The sequence below is a fragment of the Ursus americanus genome, chromosome 23, assembly GCF_024610735.1.
Source record: "Ursus americanus isolate L20-20 chromosome 23, mUrsAme1.1.p, whole genome shotgun sequence".
In the NCBI taxonomy this organism is placed as follows: Eukaryota; Metazoa; Chordata; class Mammalia; order Carnivora; family Ursidae; genus Ursus; species Ursus americanus.
In genome coordinates this window covers 34175225-34201537 of record NC_142149.1, presented here as the reverse complement: position 1 = coordinate 34201537, position 26313 = coordinate 34175225, and the positions used below count along the sequence as shown (strand labels likewise).

General features: G+C 44.6%; 2 protein-coding genes across 2 annotated transcripts in view; one reads left to right on the top strand and one right to left on the bottom strand.

The window, feature by feature from the left end:
- The first annotated feature begins 555 nt into the window (after positions 1 to 555).
- Positions 556 to 9246, top strand: CHCT1 (CHD1 helical C-terminal domain containing 1). The gene is made up of 6 exons (XM_045773563.2): positions 556 to 618; positions 1708 to 1809; positions 2069 to 2244; positions 2703 to 2802; positions 6202 to 6397; positions 8988 to 9246. The coding sequence occupies exons 1-6, from the start codon at positions 568 to 570 to the stop codon at positions 9071 to 9073; spliced, it is 711 nt and encodes a 236-aa protein (XP_045629519.1). The 5' UTR covers positions 556 to 567; the 3' UTR covers positions 9074 to 9246.
- A 10813-nt stretch (positions 9247 to 20059) lies between these two features.
- The window catches only part of APPBP2 (amyloid beta precursor protein binding protein 2), a 54243-nt gene continuing 47989 nt past the window's right edge, over positions 20060 to 26313 (bottom strand). Inside the window, exons 12-13 of the mRNA XM_045773151.2 lie at positions 25588 to 25753; positions 20060 to 24619 (exon numbers count right to left, since the gene is read on the bottom strand). Of these exons, the coding sequence (XP_045629107.2) occupies positions 24366 to 24619; positions 25588 to 25753 (420 nt within the window). The 3' untranslated portion in view covers positions 20060 to 24365. The remainder of the gene's footprint in view (positions 24620 to 25587; positions 25754 to 26313) is intronic.

Genomic DNA, 26313 nt, shown 5'->3' with positions numbered 1-26313 from the left:
CAACCAAACGCAGTTAGCTTACTAACTTCCCGGAGGCTACAGAGGAATAAAGATCGTCTCAGTAGAGGCTTACTGTATTCCATTCTCTCCGGAACCCTCTAGATCTTTGTCCCCAAACCAGAAAGAAACGTTATAAACCATGGCCCTCATCTCGGGGAGCCCACCGTGTAACGGAGGAGTCATCAATGATACACACGCAGGAAAATCACTTCAAAGGCCTTACCAGGGGTCACAATCACCGGCATCTGACCATTCTCCTGGGAGAAGGGGTGCCAGTCCCCCTGGCCAGCGCGGAGCTCTGACAAAGCCCTGGGTCTACCTGGCACATCTTGCTCCCTTCCCGAGTGCGGTTCCCAGGTGAAGGAGGCGGCTGGTGGCCACCCCCAAGAACGAGGGCATGGGAGGGGGAGGGGAGCTAGGCTCTGTGTTGGCGGTTGCCATGGTTTTGCTCCGAGTTCTGGAGCCAACCTGCCCACTCCCTGAGACACTCAGGTCACAGAAGCAGTAGGTCGTAGCAGAGGGGACATAAGGAGGGCCACTCTGGAGGCCGCCAGTGCACCTGTTGAGATGGAGGCCTCAGATGGGCAAGGGGCTGAAGGGGACAAGCCACTAAAGAAGGTGAAATGGGGCTAGGGAGCTGAGGGAGGGAAGAAGGGGGTCCTGAGGGGCTAAGCAGAGAACATGAAATTCAGGGAAGAACAGAAGAAGGAAAAATGGTGATGTACATGAGCTAGCAGGGGACCGGAAGAACAAGAGAAGGTGAATTCATTCAAACGGCTGGATAAGGACATACATTCCTGGCAAGATGATTGCTGGTTATGGAGACACAGTGCCCGTGTGTGGGAGTGCGTGCGGGCTTGTGTGGTGTGAGTGCTGTGTTTATGGAGATGGTCCGCCGAAGTCCCCCCGCTCTGGGGCCTGGAGGGGCCTAAGTTCCATGCTGTCTCCCTTTACCTTCCTCCCTTTCCCTGGTCTCCGCCTTCAGAGCGGTCTGGGCCTGGAGCTCCCTCCTCCCCCTTGACCCAGGCAGGGTTAATGCTCACCTGCCTGAGAGGCTTTGCAAAGTCAGGTGCAGGTCCCACCGTATCACTCTGATCCTGTGCTCGGACTTCAGGTATTCTTTCACAGTCACATTGTCATCATTAATTTTCAGTTTTGGCCCCGTGTTTGCTGTCAGAAAGCTCCTGCTCATTACCATCACTGTCACATGCTTTTCTAAGTGCCCACTATCGGGGCTTGATGCTGCCGGTGAGCGGCGGGCCTGGGACTTAGGCGCTCCATACATGTTTGCTGAATGAATGAGTAAATGACTCCCCGCTCGTTCCAGGAGCAGGAGTTCCTTAAAGCTCTTGGTGCCTCCAAGTGTTCTCGTCTGTAACCAGGGGTAGTGATAGCTCACCTCACAGAATTTGTGGGAGAATAAAATGAGTTGATGTTTATAAGTGCTTTGCAAAATTAGCCACAATACTGTGCTGTAATGATTATAAAAGAAATGGGTAGGGCATTCTAGGCTTTCTAAGCAGGGATCTTCCGGGATGGGTTTCTTTGCTAAGAGCTTACTTGCCTCAGGGCTGGGCCAAGGGAGAGGTCCCCGGGAAAATGGAGAAGGGCTTTGGCTGGAATTTGGAACTGGTTGCCTCGCACTGCCCCCCTCAGGAGCACTCGCCTAAGCCCCCCAGCTGACCGCTGCCCTCTGACTCCTCCCAGGCGACAGACGTACCCTGCTTAGAGAAGAGCTCTGGCACCACCCCCCCTGCAGACTCACTCGTACGCCACGCCAAGGGCCTGGGCCAGGACACCTTCAAAATTGTGAGTAAGGGACCCTGTCCTCCTACAGGCCAGGAGACCTGGGTCAGAAATTGGCAGGCCTCAGACCCAGAGCTTACTGTTCCATTTGTCATGCTCTTGGGAAGGAAGTGGGATAAGACCTTGATGAGAACCTCCTTAACGCTCCTTAACGCCCACTTAACGCTTCCTGGCCCATAAAGGGCTGCTGGTTACTTGGGGCTACCCATTTCTACCTCTTCTTTTCTCCTCTGGTCCCTCACTTCACCTGTTACCTCCTCAGTGTAAAGAATATCTAAGGCCACTGAAGAAGTTCCTGCGAAGGTTGCACCTGCCCGGGGACCTTCCCCAGAAGAAGAAGCTCAAGTACATGAAGCAGAGCCTGGTGGTCCTAGGGGACCACATCAACACCTTTCTGCAGCACTACTGCCGAACCTGGGAAATCAAGCACTGGAGGAAGTAGGGCAGCCTCCTTGCCCTTCCCACTATACCCACTCCTGGGCCCCCCTCATTCAAGGACACACCTCAGTCAGGATCCCGGAGTCCTTCATCTTTATGTGAAAGAGTGAGGCTCCTGGAGGGAGCATGGTGAAGAAGGGGTGGAGAGAACAGGGTCCTCTAGGTATTCAGGGCAGCACTGGTTCAGGGCAGCTTGCACACGGGACAAAGGACCCTCCCGACTCTGTGGAGAACGACCTCTGAATGAACAACTGCTGTGTGGTGTGGGTGTCCATCACCGGGGGTGGGGGGAATGCAAGGTTTAGCAGCTCTCCACCTCTCCACATCCCCGGCCAGATCCAAGGAGGCCGCCTGCGGTCCACTTTGCCCTGGGTGGGTGCTGGACACACGACGGATGCCGAAGGGAGAGGGGCTGCGCTCGGCCTCCCTCAGCCTTGCCCCCCCCCCCCCCCCCGCAGGATGCTCTGGCGGTTCGTTTCTCTCTTCTCAGAGTTGGAGGCGAGACAGCTCCGCGGGCTCTACGAGTGCACCAAGAGCAACCAGACAGCCCAGTTCCTGGTGAGGCGCTCGGGGAAGCTCCTCCCGGGCCCAGCTACGGGTTGGCTGGTGTGTTCTCGGATTGTGGGGGGTGGCCTGGGGCCGCGGGGCCCTCTGATACCGCCAGCATCCCTCCACTTGTTCGCATGCTCACTGCCTCAGCAAGGCCCCGCTACCCCCTCCCTTTACCCCGACCGGGGGCAAAGTGGGGCTGAAGAGGGCAGAGGCTCAGCTTCAAGTGCTCGGTACTTCCTCACACTCCACACCCACACCCCGGTGTTGACAGTGCAGGGACATTCTTGGGGAGCTGTGGGGGGGGGTGGAGGCCGGGCAGAGAGGCACAGGCAGCCTGGGGAGGGCCCCAAGGACTGTCCACAGAGCCTGGCCTGGCTGTGTTCAAAAACAGTGACTGTCCAACCTTGTGGACTCAAGTCATGTTCCCCCTCTTAGAAAGCTATGGAGAAGCCCCCGGAGCATTCGTTTATGTAGGTTATGGCTATTGAGATTTGCCCTATTAGAAATTAAAACTACAGAAACAATTCAAAATATGTACTCACTAATCCATTTAAAAATAAAAACAAGGAGCCCATTACATTTTAACATAAACAATTTTTACAAGAAAAATCTATATTTTCCAAAACAAAAAATGTTGGTGAGAAGAGTAGCATTGTTTGACATTTTCGCAAATCTCTGTAGTGTCTGGCTTTAATAGAAAACAGCCGCTTCTGCAGCCTCTTCTGCTGTGTGATTTGGTTGAAGTACACGAAGAAAACCCAGCCCGGGTGCCTCAGTCGGGTAGGCGCCTGCCTTGGGCTCAAGTCACGATGCCACAGTCCTGGGATCAAGTCCTGCATCAGGCTCCTTGCTCAGCAGGAAGCCTGCTTCTCCCTCTGCTTGTGTGCGCTCTCTCTCTGACAAATAAATAAAATCCTTAAAGAAAAGAAAAAGAAAACGTAGCCTGTGCAGATTATGGTTAGAGAAAAGAGGAGTATTTTACTAGCATTTTCAGATAGTCGTGGATATTCTTCTTGGATACCGCACCGAAGTCCAGCAAGTGGCAGCTGGTTAGTAACAATGTGCAATCTGAAACCATATCAATGAATGTTTTAAAATATAGGTATATTTTTAGTTTTCGGTTTACAGAAAATTTGGGTAGAAAGCACAGAGATTTCCCATATACTGACCCCTCCTGTTTCCCTTGTTATTAGCATCTTGCATGAGAGAGTCACATTTATTACCATCAGTGAGCCAGGACTGACACATCGTTTATGACACATTATTAACTAAATAATGTCCATATTTTACATCAGGGCCCACTCTTTGTGTTGTACATTCTGTAGGTTTTGGTTTTTTTTTTTTTTTAAGATTTTATTTATTTGAGAGAGAGAGACAGTGAGAGAGCACGAGTGGGGAGGAGAGGGAGAAGCTCTCCACCAAGCAGAGAGCCCGATGTGAAGCTGGATCCCAAGACCCCCTGGGATCATGACCTGAGCAGACCGACTGAGCCGCCCAGGCGCCCCCTTTAGGTTTTGACAAATGCATACTGACATGTATGGACCGTTACAGTATCCTATTCCTACAGAATAGTTTCGCTGTCATAAAACCCCTGTGCTCCACGAGTTCATCCCTCTATCCTTTCTCTCCAAACTCCTGGGAACCACTGATGTTTTTACTGTCTCCATGGTTTTGCCTTTTCCAGAATGTCATACAGCTAGAATCATATTGTATGTAGCTTTCTCAAATTTGCATCCATGACCTTTTCACACTGGGTTACATTAGAATCCATTGGTTCCTCGTGCACTTTGAGTAGACCCCACTTTTCAGGGGGTCAGCGAGGTCAAAATATTTCAGGGGCCCCCAGGGGTTCACAGAGCACACTTTGAGAATCACTAGTTGAAAACAAGAATCATAGGTAACAGTTTCTATGTGCCAGGCCCTTTACGTTCCCTCCTATAATCTTCAAAAGTAACCCTACATGGTGATTACAATCAGTGTCCGCAGTGTATAAATGGAGATGCCAAATGCAGAGAGGTGAAGTAACGTGACCAGAGCACGTAGCAGGTGGGGGGAAGGGTGGGTTCCAACGTAATCTGGCTCCGAGGAAAGCCCTGCTCTAACTACGGCACCCCACTCTGGCTATGCAGCTTTAACCAAAACACTTCCCCCTTGGGGTCTCTTTCTTCCTCGGAACATGAATGGGTAGATCGTTTCAGTGAATCCTCCTCTTGTCATTTTAGTGATTCCTGGATTTCACTGGCCAGGAAAATTTCAAAAGATATTTTTAGACTCTCAATTTTAATTTTGCCAAGGACTTTAAAACAAACACCATTGTTTTATTACAAACAAATGCGTAAGACACTATAACTCGAGGCCGACAGACACACGAAAAGATGCACAACATCACTCATCACCAGGGAAATACGAATCAAAACCGCAAGGAGATCCCACCTCACACCTGTCAGAATGGCTAAAATTAACACAAGTGTTGGTGAGGATGCAGAGAAAAGGGAACCGTCATGTACAGTTGGTGGGAATGCACACTGGTGCAGCTGCTGTGGAAAACAGTATGGAGGTTCCTCAAAAAGTTAAACCTAGAACTACCTTATGACCCAGCAATTGCATGACTAGGTATTTACCCAAAGGAAACAAAAATACTGATTTGAAGGGGCATGTGCCCCCGGATGTTTATAGCAGCACCATCAACAACAGCCAAATTATGGAAAGAGCCCGAATGTCCACTGACTGATGAATGGATAAAGAAGATGTGAGGTATATATCTGTCGTCAGAAAGAATGAAATCTCGCCATTTTCAATGACGTGGATGGAGCTAGAGTGTATTATGCTAAATGAAAAAGAGCAAGACAAACACCATATGATTTCACTCATGTGGAATTTAAGAAACAAAACAGATGAACCTAGGGGAAAGGGGAAAAAAAGAGAGGGAAGCAAACCCAAGAGACTCTTAACTATGGAGAACTCTTAATATAGAGCTGCAGAGAACTCTAGCAACTGAGGCCGGCTGGAGGGGAGGGGGGAGGGGAGGAGCTAGTTGGGTGATGGGCGTTAAGGAGAGCACTTGCGAGGAGCACTGCGTGTTGTATGCAAGTGATGAATCACTGTATCCTCCTGAAACCAATATTACACTATGTTAAGTAGAATTTAAATAAAATATATATAACTCTAAAAGGAGCTGAAGGACATATATCAAAGTAAAGAACCACCAAGAGGAGACCGTTCACGGCCTGGCCCCAGTGTCCCCACGGTCCTTTCTCTCCCCGTCTGTGACCCGTGCCTCCTGCTGGGTGAGGGGGTGAGGTGCCCAGACCGCAGTAATTTCCTCGCAAGGGCAGGGCCGGGGCTCTATGGGCACGTGGGGCCCTCTCTTCTCCACACTCTCCTCAACTTTACGGCCCATTGCAGGTGGCCTTCCGCCCCTTGGACGCCGCGGAGGGCTCCTTGCTGGCCGGCCGGGAGGACAGTCTGCCCAGGCTCTGCAGCGCCTGGGGGCTGCACGGCAGCCTCAGCGGCGTGAAGGAGAGGCTGTCCAAGATGCAGGCCCCGGGCGGAGAGGCCTCCCTGCTGGGGGAGCCGACAGCCCGGGACCAGGTCGGGAAAGGTAATGCCCTCAGGTGTGGGGGCGTGCCCGGGGGCGGGGCCACGGCAGCCGGGCAGCGTCCCCCCCCCCCCCAGCAGCCCCCAGACGGGTTCCCCTCCCCATCTTCCCTTTAACCCGGCACGTCTCTTTCTGTCCCTGTTTCTTTCCCCTTCTGCACTTCCTTTTCTCTCCGCCCCCCCCTGCGGGTATGCTTATCGTAGAAAGTTTGAAATGTATAATAAGTGTAAAACAGGAGAGAGGAAAACCACCCATCCCCCAAGGCCATGCCTGTTAAGAGTTTGGCGTGTCTCCTTCAGCGTTCTGCATGATTTCCCTCCGGAGGTCTCACGATACGCAGAGTTTTGGATCCTGCACTTTTCTGTGAACGGTTTTAAACGAAGCCACTTTCCCATAGGACTAGAAGCAGAGACCGTTGCCAGCAGTCAGGAGTGGGGACTCCCCGGAAGTGTCCAAGCAGTGGCAGGATGCCTGCTCCGGGTGCTGGGTGGGGTACGGTCTCAGGGAGTGGCTCGTTCCCACAGTGAGGGCCAAGTCGAGTCAGATGGCCTGGGAATGACCTTCCCAGCAGCCTTGGTCTCTGCAGTGACTGCACTGCTTGGCCCTCTGGACAGAGGCTGTGCGGTGAGGGGACAGAGACTCTTCAGTGAGGGGTCCCAGCCAAGGTTGGAACCTATGAAGGCCCCTCCCAGGCACGGAGGTACAAAGAGATGTCGGAGCCACTTACCCCTCACCCTTCTGGATCCGGCTCCTGGGACCACAGTTAGCTCTTCTTGCTTCGCTACTGGGAGAGAAAGTGAAGGCGAACAAGGTGGCCTTGGATTTCAAAGTGTGGTCCTAAATTGGCCCCAGGTGTTCCTCGGAGGGTCAGGCTGGCTGGGACTGAGGCAGGCCCGCAGCACTCAGGGCCTCGTCCACCAGTCACAGCTGTCCCGAGTTCCAGAGCAGGAGTGAAAACGGGGCAGGGGCAGTGGGCATGAGTCAGGCAGTTCCTGAGGCCCAGGGCTTTCTGTGGGCCCATGGCCCTGATGACTCTAGTTTAAACTGAGGAAGCAGATATACAATGGGATGAAGGCCAGTCCCTCGTAAAGATGACGTAGGCCTCGCAGTTCACGGATCAGATAAGGAAAGTGGAGCTCTGGGCTTTGGGGCCAGCCTCTCCCCAGACCAGGTGCTTGGTCTCTCTCCGTTTCACCTAACCCTACCCCGTGCAGCAGCCTCAGGAGATGCCTATTATCATCCCCCTTTTACGAATGAGCCATCCGAGGCCATAGGGCAAAGGGTAGGACAGGCTGCCTGGAGGAGGTAACTCTGGGACAGACTTTAAAGAAAGGGAAAAGGAGAAGGAGGGGAAGAGGGGCAAGGGAGGGAAAGAGAGGGAGGAGAGGTGTGTGCAGAGGTGAGGGGCGATGAGCAGACAGTCTGGGCCTGGAGGTGAATGGAAGGGCAGGTTGGGGAAGTGCAGGATAGGGGGGTAATAGGAAAAAACCTTGGATGGTGGGTTAAGAACGTTGGCCTTCATGTAATTCTTAAAATAACGTTTTATTCCTACAAACATAAGCATAGCATAGAAAATAAGCTAATGCCGATAAGCAAAAATAAGAAAATGTAAACATACATTGTCCTCACTATTGCTGGCGCTTTCCAAATGTTTTTTATAGATATAAACACATGTATTTTAGCCAAATGAGACCTCGCTGCATGTAGGATTTTGATTGGAACCTGCTTTTTTCAATTAACTAGATCAGCATTCCATGTCAGCGTTTTCATTCCATCTACTTGTTGGATTAAATGCTCTTTATTCAAATTTTCCCAGTAGACAAAGACCTTTTTTTGCACCGATTTCCCACTCATGCATTGCACCTGGTTATGTCTCTTCCGTCTCTTTGAACCTGACAAAGTCCCCTTTTGCACACCCTGACGTGTTGAAGACATCAGGCCATTGTTCTGCAGAATGTTCCACTTTTGAAGCTTGTTGCTTCCTTTTGGCATTTTTTAAGGTTGTTCCTCTGTGCATAAATAGGACTTTCGATCCAAAGTCCTGAAGAAGGCCTGTTAAACATTTGTTTGCCTGTTCCTCACATTGGCTTACATGACAAAACACATGCTGTCTGGTGGACCCACCATGAACGGGCTTCGGTCAATCACTGAGTCCATCTGTGATACTAAATGTAACGTGCGTGGTTTCTTTGGCACCATGTTCATAAGTCCGTTTCCAAGTAGAAAGAAGGCAGCGGGGGTTTGCAAATGGTCCAGCAGCCAAGTCCTGGGAACCGGGGCATGGAATCTGAGACGGGTGTGGGGAGGACTCAGAGTCAAGAAATGTGGTCTAGTCCTGACTCTGCCCCTCACTTGCCTGGGGCTTTGGGCAGGTGGGCTTTGAGCTTGGGTGAGCTCCCTCATCTGTAAATCGGGGTGATACCGTCTTCCTCCGCCACCGGGTTTCTGTGAGAAAAGAGGAAGGGACAGAGGTTGCAAGACAAGATTTTGTCGTTCTTCCTTTCTGTCCCCACCACCCTCCCCTACATGTCACAGGCTGAGATTCTCTTACTGTTTGTGATGTTATCAGGACTGTGTCACCTTCCCTTTTCAGGTTCTCTAAGGAAACTTCCTCACAAAACAAAACTCAAGAGAAAGAGGATTAAGGAAGCCCCAGAGACTCCAGAGACCTGCCCCTAAGAACAGCCAGCTGGGATGGGGGGCCAGCTTGTCCTGGCTCCCAGAGCACTTGTCTCCAACAGCTCTGCACCCTGGGGGCTGGGGGCCAATGAGGGGAAAGAAGAAAACTGTCTTTGTCAAAAGGATGCTCAGGTCTTAGTTACGTATAAATGGGGTGGGGAAATAAACATCCTTAAGACAGTTCTACCTTACTTGGCTAACAGTCATCATTCATTCATTTTTTTTTTAATTTATTTATTTGACAGAGATAGAGACAGCCAGCGAGAGAGGGAACACAAGCAGGGGGAGTGGGAGAGGAAGAAGCAGGCTCATAGCAGAGGAGCCTGATGTGGGGCTCGATCCCATAACGCTGGGATCACGCCCTGAGCCGAAGGCAGACGCTTAACCGCTGTGCCACCCAGGCGCCCCCATTCATTCATTTTTTAATTTATTAAAAAAAATATTTGCCAGCTACCTTCTGAGCGGCAGGTGCCCCCCATGAGCACAGATGAATAAGGGGTGGTCACGATCACGTGCGTTAATGACCGTGCTTTGCCATCTAGTGCAGGAGACACACGTGGATAGACATTACGATGGGTTGAACAGAGGTACGCGGGGAGGCCTTGGCCCGTAAGAAAGGAGTGATGTGTGCCTGGGAGGGCGTAGTGGGGAAGGGAGCGGGCCTGGAGTCAGAGAGGGAGAAGTCCGGCAGCCTGTCTCAATCATCTGCACTTGGCCTCCTGGGTAATCTGGGGGGACCGTGGCAAGGGAGTCGTCAAGCAGTGGAACGAGCTGGTGTTACCTGGCGACTGGGGAGAAGCTCTGCGGGCCACGAGCAAAGTGTGTGGAAGTGGGAAACGGGAGAGGCCGGAGACCAAAGAAGAAACCACATCAATAGTCATAGCTGGAATGATGGTTCAGACCGGTGGTCAAAAGTCTGCTTGCCTCGCACTGAATTCGGACCACCAGTGTGTTGTTTGCCCCTTTGTGTTCTTATCATTTAAAACATTTTTCTAAAAAAATCAGTTGCCAATATCAACCTGGTACATTTCACATTAAAAACAACAAACAGCAACAGATTTCTGGCTTTTCACAACTTGCCCCCCGTGGCTGGGGCCTCCCCACAGGCTGGGGCTCCCCACAGACTGGGGCTGAGCAGCAGGGGCTCACGGTTCACTGATACTCCTTCCAGTTCACCACAGTCCCCACCACTCCCTCTTGCCTCACACACTGGCCTTCTTCCCTCATTTATATCACCCATTTGACTTGCTTCACTTTTCGCATTTGCTGCCCTGGGGATATACAAAGGCAGTGCGGATGGGTGTGCAGAAAAGGGAGAGGGGTGAATTTGTGACATTACCTAGGACACAATGGACAGTTTTTAGGGACAGGTGTGAAAGATAAAAGAGGGAGGAGATGGAAGTGAAGATGGTACCTGTTTCTAGCTAGTAAGACCGTGTGGACGGTGGTCAACTCCAGGAAGGAAAGCAGGTGCAATCATTTTCCAAAAGCACAGGAGAGTCTGAAGGCTGCCTGAGGCAGCAGCATACGGTGACCATACGAGTGTGACCCTTTCTCCTCCCCCCTCCCTCCATTCATATTCCAGAGTGAGTATCATCAAAACGGTTAAGTGTTAAAATGAATATCGATCTAGACTTGAAGAACAAGTACACGGAAGCATAAGGAGGGAAAGAAGACGGCAGCGCTCTCTTTGTTCTTCATACTCATTGCTTCCCAGAAACGGCGAGATAGAGTAGGGGTCTGGGGGTCGGCCTCGCTCCAGTGGCCCCGACAGTCCTGACAAAGCAGGGAGGATTTGCCAGAGAAGGGCGAGCGGGCTGGACGGTGTCCCTGACGATGGAGGGCCTCTCCAATTTTCTCCTGAGCGATTTCACTGACAAGGTGCCAGGGAAAGGGCTGGTCGTCTGGGAGCAGCACGGGGAAGTGTCCCTGTGTGTGAGGCGGCATCACCACCTAGAGGAACAATGGGATTCTACAGCCTCATTCTTCCAACCAAGGCAGGGCCGTGTGGAGGTGGAGACCAGTGGCAAGTGGGCCAGCGGGCGGCCTGAAGGCAAAATAGGCAACAGTCTTGGTTTTGCAGCCCTCTTAACTCCTTCCTCAAATGTAGTAGGATCTCAGAATTCCAAAAAAGAAGATCACAGGACATTGCTTCACTCAAAACCCTCCAACAGCACAAAGGATTTTGGGGGCAGTGAAAATCCTCAGCGTGATACTAGAATGGTGGATATATATCTTTATACGTGTGTCCAGATCCATAAAATGTGCAACGTCAAGCCTGAGCCCTAGTAAACTATGGACTCTGGGTGGCGATGTGTCCTTGCAACACTCTGGCGGGGGGTGTGGGTAATGAGGAGGCTGTGCGTGTGCGGGGATGCTGGTGTACGGGAAATCTCTGAATCTTTAGTTCAAATTTGCTGTGAACCTAAAACTGCCCTAAAAATATTAAGGGGTGCCTGGGTCGCTCAGTTGGCTGAGCACCGACTCTTGGTTTTGGCTTAGGCCATGATCTCAGGGCTGTGGGATTGAACCCTACGTGGGGCTTCGCACTCAGCACAGAGTCTGCTCGAGATTCTTTCCCTCTTCCTACCCCTCACCCTCTGCCCCTCCCCCCTCAAATAAATAAATAGATAAATAATAAAAATAAAATATTAAAACAAAGAAATAAAACCCTCCGGCAGTTCTTCATCACATGCAAATTAAAAGCCAAAGATTTTGCAAGGGCCTACAAGGCCTACTATGGTCTACTCCCATTGTCCATTCTGTTACCTGTCTGACCTCATTCTTGCTTTTCTCCTACTTGTCAAGCACACTCCTGCCTCAGGGCCTTTTCACTGGCTGTTTCCTCTGTCTGGCTGGAATGTTCTTTCCCAAGATATCCAGTTGGCTATTGCCTTCAAATCTCTGTTCAAATGTTACCTCCTGGGGCACCTGGGTGGCTCAGTTGGTTAATGTGTCTACCTTTGGCTCAGGTCATGATTTCCAGGTCCTGGGATCGAGCCCCATAGCTGACTTCCTGCTCAATGGGGAGCCTGCTTCTCCCTCCCCTCTCTACCCTTCTCCCTCCCCCTCAATCATGCACGTGGGCATGCCCTCTCTCTCTCTCTCGCTCTCAAATAAATAAATAAATAAATAAATAAATAAATAAATAAATAAAACCTTTTAAAGAAAATGTCACCTTCTTGGTGTAGCCTAGCATATATCCTCATTTTTTTTTTTGAAGATTTTATTTATTTGAGAGAGAGAGATAACGAGAGATAGAGCATGGGGGGTGGGGAGGAGCCGGCTCCCGGCTGAGCGCGAAGCCCGATGTGGGGCTCGATGCCCGGATCGTGAGATCATGACCTGAGACGAGAGCAGATGCTCAACCAATTGAGCCACCCAGGTACCCCTGTACCCTCATTTTAAATACCCACACACGGGCGCCTGGGTAGCGCAGTCGTTAAGCGTCTGCCTTCAGCTCAGGGCGTGATCCCGGCGTTCTGGGATCGAGTCCCACATCGGGCTCCTCGGCTGGGAGCCTGCTTCTTCCTCTCCCACTCCCCCTGCTGTGTTCCCTCTCTCGCTGGCTGTCTCTCGGTCACATAAATAAAATAAAATCTTAAAAAAAAATAAATAAATACCCACACACATCCTGAATATCCCTTACTCTGTTTTTGTTTTCCTAAGGCACTTAGGCCTCTCAAATACTATATAATTTAGTTAATGATTATATTTCTTGTTGATTAATGGTATCCTCCCACCTAACATGTAAATTCCACAAGGGCAGAGCTTTTCATCTGTTTTGTTCACTGCTGTACCCCAAGCAATTGCAGCCGTCCCCCAGCATGTAGTAGGTACATAACAAACATCTGTAGAATGAATGAATGAACTAATGCACCTAACTAGAGCATTTTGTCCAACCACTTCCTGGTTCAGAGGGAAAAAAAGAGGCCCAAGAGGAAAGGTTGACTTCTCCAAGGTTGGCAGGAAGTCAGTGCCAGAACTGGGACTAGAACTCAAACTCGATGCGCCCGGCGGGCACTCTTATACACCCGAGACACATGCTCCACCTGCCGTGGCCCAAACGCTCGTGTCCCACAAGTAACCCACAAGCCTCAATGTGTTAGTTCTAGAATAGTTTGTATTTTCTTAGCTAGGATACCTCTACCCAACGTATGACTCTCTAAGCTGGACGCGGGGACACCAGAAGCAGGTGGTTGGGGAAGGCTATTTGGAGGTGGAGTGCCCAGGTGGGAACCCCCAGTCACACCTTGGCCTTAGGCGGTAGTCTCACGGCAGGGAAAATGCCTCAGCCAGAGCCAGACCAGGCAGCCCCCAAGGAGGGCCCCTGCCCTAGGGAACAATGGATATTTTCCCTAAAACCTTAAATGGAAGCAACTTAGAGCTGATATAGCTAAATTGAAATACTGACTTTCCAGGTCTCCTGACCCCACACCCAATGCTTCTGTGTTTTGGTTTTATGGTTTTTCCTTTGTGCATGCAGACATTTTCTATTTTTATGTAGTTATCAGTCCTTCCTTTAACAGCTTCTTCATGACTTTGAAAAGTTTCCCCCACTCAGAGAATATTTAAAATTGTGTCTTTCCTTCTAGCACTAGGGTTTCAATTTTTACATTTAAATCTTTGGTCTATCTGAAATTTATTTTGGTATAAGTTGTATAACAGGAATCCAACATATTTTTTTTCAGATGGCTAAACAGTTGTCCTTGCACATGTGGGAGTGTATTTATAGGAGCTACCATATAGGGGGAAAAATCCATCTTTCCTACACTGATTTGAAATGTCACTCTTATGATACATTAAAATTCCCAATTTATTTGTGTCTATTTCTGAACGTTCTGTTCTGGTCCATTCATCTGTGTCCATGTAGAATTTTAATGAAAAAGGAGAAAAATATACTACCGTAACAAAACAATACAGGATCAGGGGCACCTGGCTGGCTCAGTTGGTAAAGCATGTGACTCCTGAGTTTTTAAAAACATTTATTTATTTATTTATTTATTTATTTATTTATTTATTTATTTATTTATTATTTATCTAATCTCTACACCCAACGTGTGGCTCGAACTCACAACCCCAAGATCAAGAGTCGCGCACTCTATCGACTGAGCCAGGCAGGTGCTCCTAGTCCATTTTGAATTTATTTTTGTGCATGGTGAAAGAAAGTGGTCCAGTTTCACTCTTTTTGCATGTGGCTGTCCAGTTTTCCCAACACCCTTTGTTGAAGAGACGTCTTTTTCCCATTGGATATTCATTTCTCCTTTGTCGAAGATTAACTGACCATGTAATTGTGTTTATGTCTGGGTTTTCTATTCTATTCCGTTGACCTACGTGTCTGTTTTTATGCCAGCACCATACTGTTTGCTACCACTTCGTAATTTAACTTGAAATCTGGAACGGTGATACGTCCAGTTTTGACTGACTGCTTCGACTATTTGAGGACTCTTGTGGTTCCATGCAAATTTTAGGATTGTTTGTTCTAGCTCTGTGAAAAATGCTATTGTATTTTGATAGAGATTGCATTAAATCTGTAGATTGCCTTGGGTACTATAGACTTTTAATGATATTTGTTCTTCCTACCCATGAATATGGAGTATTTCTCCATTTTTTAATTAATTAATTTTTGTGTTTCTCCATTTCTTTGTGTCATCTTCAGTTTCTCTCATTAGTGTTTTACGGTTTTCATAATACAGGTCTTTCACCTCTTTGGTTAAGTTTATTCCTAGATATTTTATTGGCTTTGGTGCAATTGTAAATGGGATTGTTTTCTTAATTTCTCTTTCTGCTGCTTCATTATTAGTGTATAGAAATGCAACAGATTTTTGTACATTGATTTTGTATCCTATGACTACTGAATTCATTGATCAATTCCAGTAGCTTTTTGGTGAAGTCTTTAGGGTTTTCTATATATAATATGTCATCTGCAGATAGAGTTTTACTTCTTCCTTACCAATTTGGATGCCTTTTATTTCTTTTTGCTGTCTGATTGCTGTGGCTAGGACTTCTAGTACTATGTTGAATAACAGTGGTGAGAGTGGACACCCTTGTCTTATTCCTGACCTTAAGGGAAAAGCTCTCAGCTTTTCACCATTGAGTATGATGTCGGCTATGGGTTTTTCATTAAGTGGCCTTTGTTATATTGAGATATGTTCCCTGTAGACCTACTTTGCAGAGGGTTTTTTTAATCACGAATGGATGCTGTACTTTGTCAAATGCTTTTTCTGCATCTATTGAAATAATCATATGGTTTTTATCCTTTCTCTTATTGAGGTGATGTATCATATTGATTGTTTTGCAAATATTAAGCCACCCTTGCATCCCGGGAATAAATCCCACTTGATCGTGGTGATGGATTTTTTAAATATATTGTTGGATTTCGTTTGTATTTTGTTGAGGATTTTTGCACCTACATACGTGAGAGATATTGGCCTGTAGTTTTCTTTTTTAGTGGTGTCTTTATCTGGTTAGTATCAGGGTGATACTGGCCTCATAGAATGAATTTGGAAGTTTTCCTTCCTCTTGTTTTTGGAATAGATTGAGAAGAAGGGGTATTACCTCTTCTTTAAATGTTTGGTAGGATTCGCCTGTGAAGCCATCTGGTCCCGGACTTCTATTTTTTGATTATTGATTCAATTTCATTGCTGGTGATTGGTCTGTTTAAGTTTTCTATCTCTTCCTGCTTTAGTTATGGTAAGTTACATGTTTTCAGGAATTTATCCATTTCTTCTAAGTTGTCCAATCTGTTGGCATATAGGTTTTCATAATATTGTTACAATTGTTTGTATTTCTGTGGTGTTGGTTGTTATCTCTTCTCTTCCCTTAGTAACTTTATTTGGGTCCCCTCTCTTCTTTTTTAATGAGTCTGGCTAGAGGTTTATCCATTTTGTTGATCTTTCCAAAGAATCAGCTTCCAGTTTCACTGTTCTATTGTGTTTTTGTTTTGTTTTAGTTTCTGTATCATTTATTTCTGCTCTAATCTTTATTATTTCCTTCCTTTTGCAGGGCTTGAGTTTTGTTTGGTGTTCTTTTCCTAGGTATAAGGCTAGGTTGTTTGAGATTTTTCTTCCTTCTTGAGGTAGCCCTGTATTGCTATAAACCTCCCTTTTAGAACCACTTCTGTTGCATCCCAAATTTTGGACTGTTGTGTTTTCATTTTCATTTATTGTCATGTAATTTTTGATTTCTTAAGGTTGCAAGTATTTTTTTAAAAAGACTTTTTAGCATTTTTCAATATAGTTAATATATATCACCTGTCTGAGAAAGAAAAACAAAACAAAACATTGGTTTCTCGGTGTTAGTTTATCAATCCCATTCCACCTCATGGGGCTCCCTCCCCTCCCTTCACTCTTGCTCAGTGCGAGGGTAAGTATGGCTAGAAGAAGGATCTCATCGTCTCCTCTTGGGATTTTCCCTAAAGTTTGTGTGAACTCATTTAACACCCCCCCCCCCCAACCTCCACCCTGGTGCAGGAGAGTAGTTTCCTAAATTCCCAAGTTGCCCCTGGGAGTCTGCAGCCAGAGAGCCTGGTGGTATCTATGGCTTTGAGATGACCAGAGGCAAGGACACACTCTACTGGTCAGGTTGCACTTTTTTTGCTAGTTGATGGCAGATGTAGGATTCTGGTCCAGCTCCAGAGTCTGTATCCTAAACCATACTAGAGATGTCTCTAGGATATGATAAGCCCTCCATCAGGGAGACATTAAGAAGCAGATATGGGAGGGGCTCTTGGGTGGCACAGTCGTTGGGCATCAGCCTTCAGCTCAGGGTGTGATCCCAGAGTCCTGGGATCGAGCCCCACATCGGGCTCCCTGCCCCGCTGGGAGGCTGCTTCTTCCTCTCCCACTCCCCATTTGTGTTGCCTCTCTCGCTGGCTCTCTCTCACTGTTAAAGAAATAAAATCTTAAAAAAAAAAAAAAAAAGAAACAGATATGGGATGTCCTCAGGGGCAGAGAGATCTTTGCGGACCCAGGGCAATCTTAGGTTTGAGTCAACCTGTCCACACTACCATTCTGTCCAGGGTTGTGCTAGTGAACCGTGAGCTTCCTGGAAATGTTCATTGGCTTTGATAGACTCCCTTCCCCAACCTCTCTCCTCTGAGACTCCTCCCTCCTTACCTGTAGTGACTTTTCTCTCACTGGAACCAACCTTCAAAAGGACACAATCTACCTAACATGCTTCCTCCACAAACCTGACCTGAAGCCAAAGAGCTTAGCGCAACCCTACTTGCTATCAAAACCTTGAGTAACTGCTAGGTGCTGGGTCCCACCTGAGTCTTATAGGTGCCATCCTGGCAAATGGACTCAGCCGGCCAGGCGTGCTGCATCATCATGTATTTAGTAAAAGGGGAGTTTTCAGGCTCCTCTTCCTTCTCCTCCCTAATCCTCTAGCCGGGGAGAAAGGAACTAACATCTCCACAATGTCTACAACGGGCCTAGTACTGACTCGGGCGTTGCATTCATTGTATTTAATCTTCATAATAATCCAAGAGACGGGTAGTGTCCTTTTCACTTGAAAGATGAGGAGCCAAGGTCAGAAATTTGCTTTGGTCCTCCCAGCTAGTAAAAGGCAGCTCCTCTGGACTCTTAAGTCCTTGTTCTCATTGTAAGCACCCTGCCTCCCTGGAATTCTCACCTTCAGATAAAACTGGAGTTTATCTTTAAAAGATTTTATTTATTTGAGAGAGAGAGAGCTCACGCACAGTGGGGTGGGGGGCAGAGGGAGGGGCAGACTCCCTGCTGAGCAGGAAGCCTGACATGGGGCTCAATCTCAGGACTCTGAGATCCGAAGGCAGATACTCAACGGACTGAACCACCCAGGCGTCCCTGTTTGTTTTTCATCTCTTACCCAACGTGGAGCTCAAACTCATGGCTCCGAGATTAGGGGTCACAAGCTCCACCATATGAATCAACCAGGCACCCCTAAGGGTGGTTTTTAAAGGACTCTTGTTTGGTCTTGTGTAACTTAGTTACTCTGATACCAGCATACCAGATCCAGAATGTGTGCTGTTGATGACACAGCAGGTACAGGAAAGAAAAAACTACTTAAGGAGCAGCAAGAGTCAAGGACAAAGCCTGACTCTGTGCTGAGCAGGAATTTAAATGCAAGTCGAGTTTGACATGTTCTATCAACGGTCCAATTCAGAAAATAAATTGCACTTAAGCTTTATCAAGGCACTGAATGGAAGTGATCGCTCAGATTTTTTCAAACTTCATCATACTCTATCATGGCTTATTTAACTGCTTATGCAATTGGAAAGTTAGTCTTAAAAATTTTAATTGTGGTAACTCATAAAATGTATCATCTTAAGCGTACAATGTAGTAGCATTATGTCCACTGTTGTGTAACCAATCTCCAGAACCCTTTCATCTTGCAAAACTGAAACTGTACCCATGAAGCAACCACTCCTCACTTTCAGCTCCTTCCAGCTCTGACAACTACCATTCTACTGAGTTTGACCACATACGTCATGTAAGTAGAATCATACTTACAGTATATAGAGTACACTCTCCCCTCCATTTCATGTCTGGCTTGTATCACTTCAGCATGCCCTCAAGGTTCGATGTTGTAGCATGTGTTAGAAATGCCTTCCTTTTAAAGAAATAATAATTCCTGATTTATTATTTTGAATATTATTATTCAGGATGAATAATATTGCATTGTATGGATGTATCACATTTTGTTTATCCATTTATCCACTGATGGACATTTGGGATGCTTCCACATTTTAGTTATTATGAATAATGCTATGAACATGGTGAAAGATCCTTTTCAATTCTTTTGAACATATACCCCTAAGAGGGATTGCTGGATCACACGGTAATTCTATTTTTAATTTTTTGAGGAACACCTTACTGCTGACCATGGCAGATGCGCCTTTTTACATCCCCACGAGTGACGCACTCGGTCTCCAACTTCTCTACATCTTGCCAACACTTCGTTTTTTTGATAATAATCATCCTGATGAGTTTGGAGTTTGCCTTGAATTTTCAAACTGTAGAAATAAATGGGTATAAAGTAAGTGGGTGTGGTTTGCTAACATATTTAGAATAGTATCTGCTACAGAGAAAATTCTGTGTAAAATTTGTCCGATGCACAAATCAGCAACGTTTATAAGCTGGAAAGTTTTAATTCTGTAAGTTACAGGATCATAGGGTAATGGCTTTAACTAAGGTTTAAATAAAATGCTGCTTAAGTACCAAGAAGAGGCAACTCAAACTTTCAGGGAAGGCTTCCTTGTCCTTTGAGCTTGACAGATGAATAGAAGTTTAGGCAGAAAATAGCATTCCATACAAAAGAGAGAACAGCATGTTCAGTCATGGGAATGTAAAAAGAAAAATTTTAAAAAGTCGGTATCACTGCAGGTGCAGGCGAGATCAAACCAGTCCTGATTCTTGCAAGTAAGGTGGGGTTTTGTCGAAATGCTAATTTTCTTTATAGTAATTTAAAATTCAGTTTCATTTCCTGCACTAGCTGTGTGCTTACGATTCATGCTATTTCAATGGCAGATTTTCTTAAAGACCTCATTTGACCCCACCATTCATATGAGGAAATGAAACACGAAGAGACTCATAATGACATTTCTCAAATTCCTACTGCTCAGAGGCAGAGCTGGAACGGAAACCCAGATGCAGGGCTCTCCACCATGGCCAGCACAACGTCCTCAGGTCTCCACACCAGCCTCCCGCCCTTCAGACATGGAAGACTAGGGAAAAGAACAGGTAGTTACTTTCGTAAAGACTAAAACCCCCTGCATTAATTAACGCACTGCTCTGTGTTTTCCAAAGTAGTTTCAGGAGCACCATCTGCAGATGCTGGAACCACGTGTCTCCTCCGCCACATATCCTATTTGTCTTGAACAAGAGCACTTTTGTTCTAGTTCCAACAGTTTCTCTCGCACTGTTCTCTGATAAAAACAGGTCGGAATAATAATCCCAAGTCCCGACCCAAAGTGATCACAACTGAACTGGAAACAAACACTACGAATGCAGGAACACTATATTTATTAGGTCAATAATTCCGTTTGAGCAATACAAGTACAGAATATATCACAATGCTGGTTACAAACATACTTAGTATGATTCAATGGTTACAAATAACGGTGGGCACTACAAGTTTGTGTAAAGGATGATATGAAAGGTCATTCTGACACAATGAAGAATTGTCTTAAAAAAATCTATCAATGACCCTAGATATTTCTATAGAAATTACTGTGGCACTATTAGTGGGGATTTTCACGTAAAGAATTGTAATTTGTTTCATTAAGAGCTCTTGAGCCTATTAAACTAAAATCCCCTGTTGCTTAATAAAGTATAAAAATAGTACTGACTTGGTAATATTTAATAAAATGTAGCATTCGTTCACATCATAAAAGTAGAACTAAATTGAAAAGTTTTAGTTACCATGGCAACATCTTTCCATAAAAGGAATATACAGAAATGAGTAATGTTACACAAATGGTACCTGCAACAATTATTTAGTGATCCAACACTTAACTTGTGCACCACAAACCAGGTTTTCTAGATATCTATATATAGCATATATTTTTAATCTTAAATTTTACTTTTGAAAAAAAATGTGCACTTCAACAAACTCACTAAGGCCACTCATGCTATAGATACCTAGGATTGCAATTAAAGAATAGTATTAGTTAATAAATCCTAAAGCACACTCCTTCAGATCACCGACAGGGTAAAACCAGTTTTCTGCCTAACACATTCCTGAGATTTGTGGACAACACAACTACTAGTGTTCAAGCTGGAGATTAATCCAAATGTCAGATTAAAAAAAAATTGTTTTCCTAGCAAGAACTGAGGTCCTCCAAAGCCAAGAGGTGAAATATATACATTAATTTTTAAAGCAAAAATAAAACTCTTAAAAAAGTTCGTACTAATATAAATAAGTATTTTTCCAGTAGTAACTTTGTCATCCAGAAAAGGAACAGTTTGAAAGCAGCAAGGCTACAAATTCTGGGGAAAAAATAAAGACCAAGTGGCAGTTAAGAATACCTGCTACTAAGCAAACCATTGTTTCAATTTGTAAAGTATGGCCAAAAGCTTTAGTCGTGTTTCAGGTGTTTACTGTTCAGCACTGTTTGCATGTAAGGAGCCGCCAGATGGCGCTCTCATTTATTTATAAGGTAGCAGCCTCTGTACTGAATTTTCGCAACATTATGAACTCTTCCCAAACAGACTAGGAACAAAGGCCTTTGTCAAATCTTTTATTTTCACAAATAAGCGCGTACCTGCACAAGGATTATTACAGAGCAACAGCGAGTTTGTTTTTAACCAAGCAGAAACAGAGCTCCAATGACAATAAGGGTCCTAAAGCTTTAGGCAAAGTCGGCTTTGGGGACCCATAAAAACTGTGATCTAAAAAACCCAATTGGTTCTATTACACTGGATGCAGGAGTGACTGACCATCTGCGTGGTACACGAGTATTACAGAGCCCCCTGATGCACCCAATCCGAGTAGCACCAACTTTAGGAAAAAGACTGGGTAAGAGAGAAGAAATGAAAGTTAGGGAAGGATGAGACCTCAGGCCCCTTATTTAACATTACTTTGCTGAACTTCCAGAAAAATCTTTAAGTTGGTCTAGGCTTCTTACACACAACCCCACCATATGTGAGAAGTTTGTGCAAGCTATTGGTTATTGTGAGGTAAATTTTATTCTTTTCTTTGAGATTCATTTTAGCCCCATAAAGCATGGTAACGTTCACCTCTTTCACCTACCCTCAACATCCCTAGGAAAAGGATAAATCTCATGCTCGGAATCATTACGGTATTATTTTTCATCACACCCAGAATTGATAGCATAATGTTTGTTACATCATTAACAAGCTGTCAATCTCTTTTCTCAGCCTACAGTGTTTGCATTAAATCAGAGTGTACGGATTTATAGAAAACTACATTAAAGCAGTGGAAACAAAGGGAAACTACCAATGTTTTTTAGAAAAACTGGCTGTCACATAACATTATCACCCTGTGATCTTAGGCTTCTAAATATCATGTCGCTTTATCACTGTGTGAGCTAAGTTGAGCTCAAACTGAGTTAAGAGAGGATGAGGCCTTAAGTCATTTGCTTGATTTTATCCTAGGAAATGCTATTATGTGCACAAAACCAAAAGATACAGGTTGATTAAAAAAAAAAAACTTCATATGGAAACGTTAAGTTTCAAAATATTTATTGAAAAACAATTTACCATGACATTCCTATGCCACAAACATACCACAGGACTCTCAAAAACCAACAAAAGTATACAAAGCCTATCCTGGAAATATCTTTGGAGGTATTAAATATATAGGCCCGTGAGGATAGAGCTGAGTAACTTAGCAAATGTTAGTCCTTGGTCACACAGACTATTTGGTAATTAATAAAGAGGTGCCTCTTGGCATTAGACTGCAATTAACTGGGAGGGGAGGTGCAGGTGTGCCAATGTACTCTTCTTAAAATGAAAAAGAAGATAATTCAATTTGAGGAATAAACCCAGGTTTTGAAATCAGAGTTACAATCTTAGGGTCTGGGCTTGCTTCATCTCCTTATGTACCTCCCCCAGCCGATCCCCTCCTGGGGACTTAAAAACACTGGCTCCCAACTAACGAGACTGCAAATAACAGTTTTAAACAAGATTAGGTTTGGGAAGTTCAAAAAAGTATTTAAAATCAAATTTACCTGAAATCTCCAATTAATTTTTCTGTACTCAATGTGGCAGTTTAGATTTCTTCCCCCCTCCAACCCCAACGTGCATGTTAAAAGAAAACCAAAATTCAACACACATCCACTCACCCATAGACTACTCCAAGCGTTAGCCAAGAGCAACATATCTGACAGCCAAGTCATGAACCCCTGAAAATAGGGGGGAAAACCCTGATTCTTAACTATAGAGGCAACATATAGGCCACTATAGTAAGAATTGAGGTAACAGCAAAAGACCTTTTTGTTTCTTAATTGCTACATGTCATAACTTTTCAAATCTGAATGTTAATTACCTCAACATTAAATAACCTGACTGGCTTAAGATTAAAAAAAAAAAACCAATAAACAGGAAGACAAGTTAGTGAAACAGATATATAGTTAGGAGATCTCTGCATTTGACGCTTGAATTTCAAATGAAATGACATAGGCGTACTATTATTTACCATAAAAATGAAGGATCTCTAAGAATTGCTTCTTTTGGGCATTCATTTTTCCATTAATCCGCACAAACCATATAGCAACCTAAAATTCCCACCCATGAGCTATTTCATGACTCTTAGTCAAAATACTTGTTAATTGCATTGATTATTAGGGTAACATTTAAAATGAGGGGGATGGTTGCAGCAGATATTTATAGACTTGCTTATGGCATTGCCATCTGTGCACACTGACTAAAGCTATGCCACTGAAACTGCCAAATTTCCCTAGTTTGGTGTCTAATTACATGAATATAATTTTTGCATTATCACTTTTCATTATACCTCTAAATGAAACATTCTACTGATAAAAGTATATGCAGGGGCTAAAATAATAACCTAAAGCCTCTGGTCCAAATAACCCCTTTCTACATTAGGCTGGTCCTTTTTAGGTCCTCCTGGTCCTGTTAGCAAACGCTATCAGAGCATCTTGCATTGTTGTACCCAAAACCCTGAAACAACCAAAGGGTTAATAAAAATTGCTGGTCTGTCAGCTTTTCTATTACTTACAGATCAACACTGGTCCAGTTCAGATGAATCGGACAATCCTTCCCTTGTAATAGAGCTCTCGAGTGGTTGTATCCACTTCTCTGGGTAGGGCAGCCAAACCTAAGTCAGGGTGTCCCTCTTCTACTGGTACTGTGGTAACTTTTCTATACTGCATATAAAGATTTTCCCCATAAAATTTCTTTACGTTACAGTATTGAATACCTCCACAAGGAAGAATATGTTAAAAAGTTGTTAAAATCATCCTTACATAATAAGAATGCAACTCTTTTAAACTCTTAAATAGTTTTATTTAGGGGTTCTTTTCAGGCTTTCTGCAAAATGAATTATTTTTTAAAATGAAAAAAAAAAAAAAAAAGATTTCCTGTTGTTTGTTCTACTAGGTTGAAAATATGGGCCAGACTACTTATACATGCGGTACATGCTGAATATAACTGGATATACGCTTATTCCTATGGACACTCTGCAAGATAGGGATCACCCAAATAGGGTCAATGGACTGGACCAGTGTTTCAATGCAAATTCCAGCCCCAAAAAACAACATGGTTTTGATTTCACAGTATGAATTCCCTGGAATCTGGGAAAAGGTAAATTAGTTAACTGAGGTCCTCCCTCAGCAGCTCGGTCCCTCAACATTCTGAGAAATCAAGAAGGACTGCACCACTTCTTCAGTGGACTGGGGGCTGGTGTTGACATCTTCAAGAGCGTCGGTCACCGAATACTGACGATCTCGCAATCGGTTCCAGTTAGACAGAACATTGTGATATTCAAACACTTTCTCATAATTTCCAATGGAGTTGTAAAGTTTAATGAGACCTCGGTAATCATATTCTAGTCCACTGTAGCCTTCACCAAACAGTTTCTTCCCTGAAAGTAAAACACACATACACATATGCACACACACAAAAAAAAAAGAAAGAAAGAAAGCTCAAGTAACGGAACAAGAGGTTCTTAAAAGACAACACAAGCTCAATTCTTTAAATAAGGTGGCTTCATTTTATTCCCTAGGCTAAATGAGAAACCAATGAGACTGGGTACCCACAGAGAAGATTAATATTAGAATTAAGAACTTCTGTCCTTTGAAAGGCACCATTTAGAAACAAGCAGCAGAGTGAGTTATCTATCTGCACCATCTATAACCAACAAAGGGCTTGCTGCATCCACAGTACATAAAGACCTTCTATAAATCAGTAAGGAATGACAGACAATTCAATATAAAAGCAGGGAAGAATTTTTTTTTAAGTAAACTCTACCCCTAACATGGGGCTCAAACCCATGACCCTGAGATCAAGAGTCACATGCTCTACCGAATGAGCCAGTCAGGTACCCCCAAAACAGGGAGAAATTGTAGAATGGTTACATAATGATATACTAATCCAATAAAATATTATATGGTACTGGAAATTAATAAGTGATAGTGTTATGGAACAACACAGATGTATTTCACAATTCATGTTCACCAAAAGAAACCAGACCTATAAAAATATACATTGCATGATTCCATTGGTATCACATTCAGAAACGGGTAAACCTCATCTATGATGCTAAAGCCAGAAGAAGGGAGGTAGAGGGAGTAGTAATCACACAACTAATTTAGAATAACTGCTTTTGCCTGTACTTGACACTATGCCTCAACTGTCATACTTCGTACTACTGGATTCAACATCAATAAATCATCTTTAGCAAAATGTTTCAGATGATTTTTGGGTGGCTTTTGGATATGCTTAGCAGCTCTACACTCAAGTTTTCGTAATTACACTTCCCTTACACAACACGTAAGACATGTTGACACGCTGATTTCTAATCAATTGACTAAAAATTTTAAAGTAACATACCAATTGCTATAGATCGCAAATAAAGTTTCTCAGCATTTTCATACTGATTCATGTCATAATTATATAAAGAAGCCAGATGTCCCACTGAAAGCGCTACTTCATAATCTTCTTGACCAAGAAGTTGCTCTTTTATCTGAATTGCTTTGATATGCATTTCTTCAGCTTCCTGAAAAATAATTAAGCAGCTTTAGGCATTAGATTATACTCTTATATTAACAATTCTCACCCAACGAATAAGACTCTTCCAAATGCAGAAGACATGGATGACGTAAAACAAGCAGATCAGAGAACATACTATGTTAACCCAAAAGTTGCCTATGGGAAGCATTACTGGTTTGGAAAGCTAGGTACATAAGCTGGTGAAGGTAAGTGTCCTATGCCAAAAATGATGAGAAAATTTGTCCTGGTAATAAAAAACTGCTAGAAGAAATTAACATCAAAACTTTCTGAAATGAAAATTATTTGTTAACATGCTCCAAAATTTAATTGAACCTTGTTAAGAAACTCCATTATATACTATGTTCAGTTACATAGGTATACACTTTGTTTTGGAATTCTGACAATTTTTATTCCAACAAACAGAACTCAGTTAATTGACGGATATGTAATGGATTTTCAGGTAAAAAAGAAGGTCTTAGGCAGTGACTCTCATGCTTTCCTTACTGTGACCCCATGAACAATATTAAGAATTTATAACCCAAAAATTTAAAAGAGAATTCAGTAAAT